General features: G+C 62.1%; 1 protein-coding gene across 1 annotated transcript in view; it reads left to right on the top strand.

Annotated features, from left to right (window-relative positions):
• The window catches only part of CHRND (cholinergic receptor, nicotinic, delta (muscle)), a gene marked incomplete at its 5' end in the record, with an annotated part of 3751 nt that extends 1561 nt beyond the window's left edge, over window positions 1–2190 (top strand). The window contains 7 exons of the mRNA XM_010281676.1: window positions 90–205; window positions 457–657; window positions 966–1077; window positions 1201–1315; window positions 1533–1725; window positions 1818–1930; window positions 2008–2190. Coding sequence (XP_010279978.1) covers window positions 90–205; window positions 457–657; window positions 966–1077; window positions 1201–1315; window positions 1533–1725; window positions 1818–1930; window positions 2008–2190 — 1033 coding nt within the window. The remainder of the gene's footprint in view (window positions 1–89; window positions 206–456; window positions 658–965; window positions 1078–1200; window positions 1316–1532; window positions 1726–1817; window positions 1931–2007) is intronic.
• Window positions 2191–2391: the final 201 nt, after the last annotated feature.

Genomic DNA, 2391 nt, shown 5'->3' with positions numbered 1-2391 from the left:
CATCATGCTGGAGGTCAGGGTGGGTGAGTGGTGGGTAACAAGCAGCAGGCGCAGCCCCTCACTGCCTGTCCCCCCCGGCCGTGGGCCAGCTCGCTGGCATACAGTGCCCTGGAGATCAGCATGCACTTGAAGATGGACAGTGACCCGAAGACGGGCAAGTATTACCCGGTGGAGTGGATCATCATCGACCCTGAAGGCTTCACGGGTAATGCTTGTGCTCTCTGCTGCATCCTGTGGCAGTGGGACACTCTGTATGGGGCTCAGGGACACCCTGACATTGGGGCATCCTGCCATAGAGACAGTCGAGTACCCGGGGCTTTGGCACCCTGGCACCCATCCCCACCAGGCTTGGAGCTACCCAGACCCAGGACAGGGAGAACAAGTGCTGGTGGGGCTGGTGAGGATGGGCATGGTGGGGGTCCCCCATGCTACGCTCTGTCCTATGTGCCCCTACAGAGAATGGGGAATGGGAAATCATCCACCGCCCAGCCCGCAAGAACATCCACCCTGACAACCCCCCTGAGAGCAGTGAGCACCAGGACATCACCTTCTACCTCATCATCAAGCGCAAGCCACTCTTCTATGTCATCAACATTGTTACACCTTGCATCCTCATCGCCTTCATGGCCATCCTTGTCTTCTACCTGCCTGCTGACAGTGAGTGAGCCCCATTGCCCCCACACAGAGCACGAGTATTACCCCTTGGGGAACCTCCATGTCCCACATCTGCACCAGGTCCTGGGACATGATGACAGCCCAATGCCCAGCATGGGCACATCCTGGTGCCAGGACAACCCCACATAGGACACCAGGCAGCCTGGCAGGGGTACACTTGGGTGCAGGATACCCCATGTGGGACCCTGGGGTACTCCCATAAGTAGAAAACCCTATATGGGGCACTGTTTGGTGGGAGACTGGGAGGGGGACCTGGGGCAAGGGTTGCCCTGAACTCACCTGCTCCCCAGGTGGTGAGAAGATGACCCTGGTGATCTCAGTGCTCCTGGCTCAGTCTGTCTTCCTTCTGCTCATCTCCCAGCGCCTGCCTGCCACTTCCCACGCCATCCCCCTCATTGGCAAGTGAGTCCTGGGCACCGATGGGTGCAGCGGGGACATCATGGGGTCCCTGGGATGCCAAAGGGCAGCTCTGCCTGTGCCCAGCCCCTGTGGCAGTGCCAGCCCCAGGTCTGTGCCCCCCACCAGGTACCTGCTTTTCATCATGCTGCTTGTGTCAGCCGTGGTGGTGATCTGCGTCGTGGTCCTCAACTTCCATTTCCGCACCCCCAGCACCCATATCATGTCCGACTGGGTCAAAGAGGTGAGCGGGAAGCTGGGATGGGTGACCTGGTGGGTGCAGGGGTGGCACTGTGCCCCACAGAGGGCATGGGATAGCACAGCCTCGTTATTGCATTGGGATGGCCCATCTGTGTCACCCCAAGGGGCTGCACGCCCACGTTGGGGGCAGAAGGTGGGGGCAAGGTGTCACTGCACTGAGGGGGTGGCCAAGGGAACTGGCACCATCTCCCATGCCCCAGGTCTTCCTGGAGATCCTGTTGTGCATGTCGCAGCCAGCCGAGAGCCCGGCGGGTGCCCCGTGCATCCGGCGCTGCAGCTCGGCCGGCTACATCGCCAAGGCGGAGGAGTACTTCAGCGTCAAGTCCCGCAGCGAGCTCATGTTTGAGAAGCAGTCGGAGCGGCACGGGCTGGCCAGTCGCATCACCCCTGCCCGTGAGCCTCCGGGGACATGGGGAAGGGCAGTGGAGGGGGTCTCCGGGGGTGGTAGCCCTTCAGAGTCCGTCTCACCGCCCCCTTGCCCCCAGGTTTGGCACCCATGGACGCGGGCGAGGGGCAGCTCTATGAGCCCATAAAACCCATCGTTGATGGCGCCAACTTCATCGTCAAGCACATGCGGGAGAAAAACAGCTACAATGAGGTGGGGGCTGTGGGCAGGGCGGGGGCAGAGGGGGTTCCCTGTGCTCCCCACTGCCCGGCTCCCGGCTCCCTCCCCAGGAGAAGGACAACTGGAACCGCGTGGCCAGGACCCTGGACCGCCTCTGCCTCTTCCTTGTCACCCCCACGCTGGTGGTGGGCACCCTCTGGATCTTCCTCATGGGCATCTACAACCACCCTCCGCCGCTGCCCTTCGCTGGAGACCCCTACGACTACCGGGAGGAGAACAAGCGCTTCATCTAGGGGGGTGGGGGGTCCCATGTGCCAGCCCCCCACTCACCTGCCTTTGCTTGGGAAAATAAAGCTGGGTGCTTCTCGGTGCAGGATGCTGAGCTGGTGCCTGCTCTCGGTGTCCCACCTTGGGCACAGTGCCCACCCTGAGCACTGTGCGTGTGCTGAGAAGGGTGATGCCCACCGAGGGAATGGGGGCTGTTGGGTGTACCG

The sequence above is a fragment of the Phaethon lepturus genome, unplaced genomic scaffold (assembly GCF_000687285.1).
Source record: "Phaethon lepturus isolate BGI_N335 unplaced genomic scaffold, ASM68728v1 scaffold40002, whole genome shotgun sequence".
Classification (NCBI taxonomy): domain Eukaryota; kingdom Metazoa; phylum Chordata; class Aves; order Phaethontiformes; family Phaethontidae; genus Phaethon; species Phaethon lepturus.
This window is presented reverse-complemented; position numbering and strand designations above follow the sequence as displayed.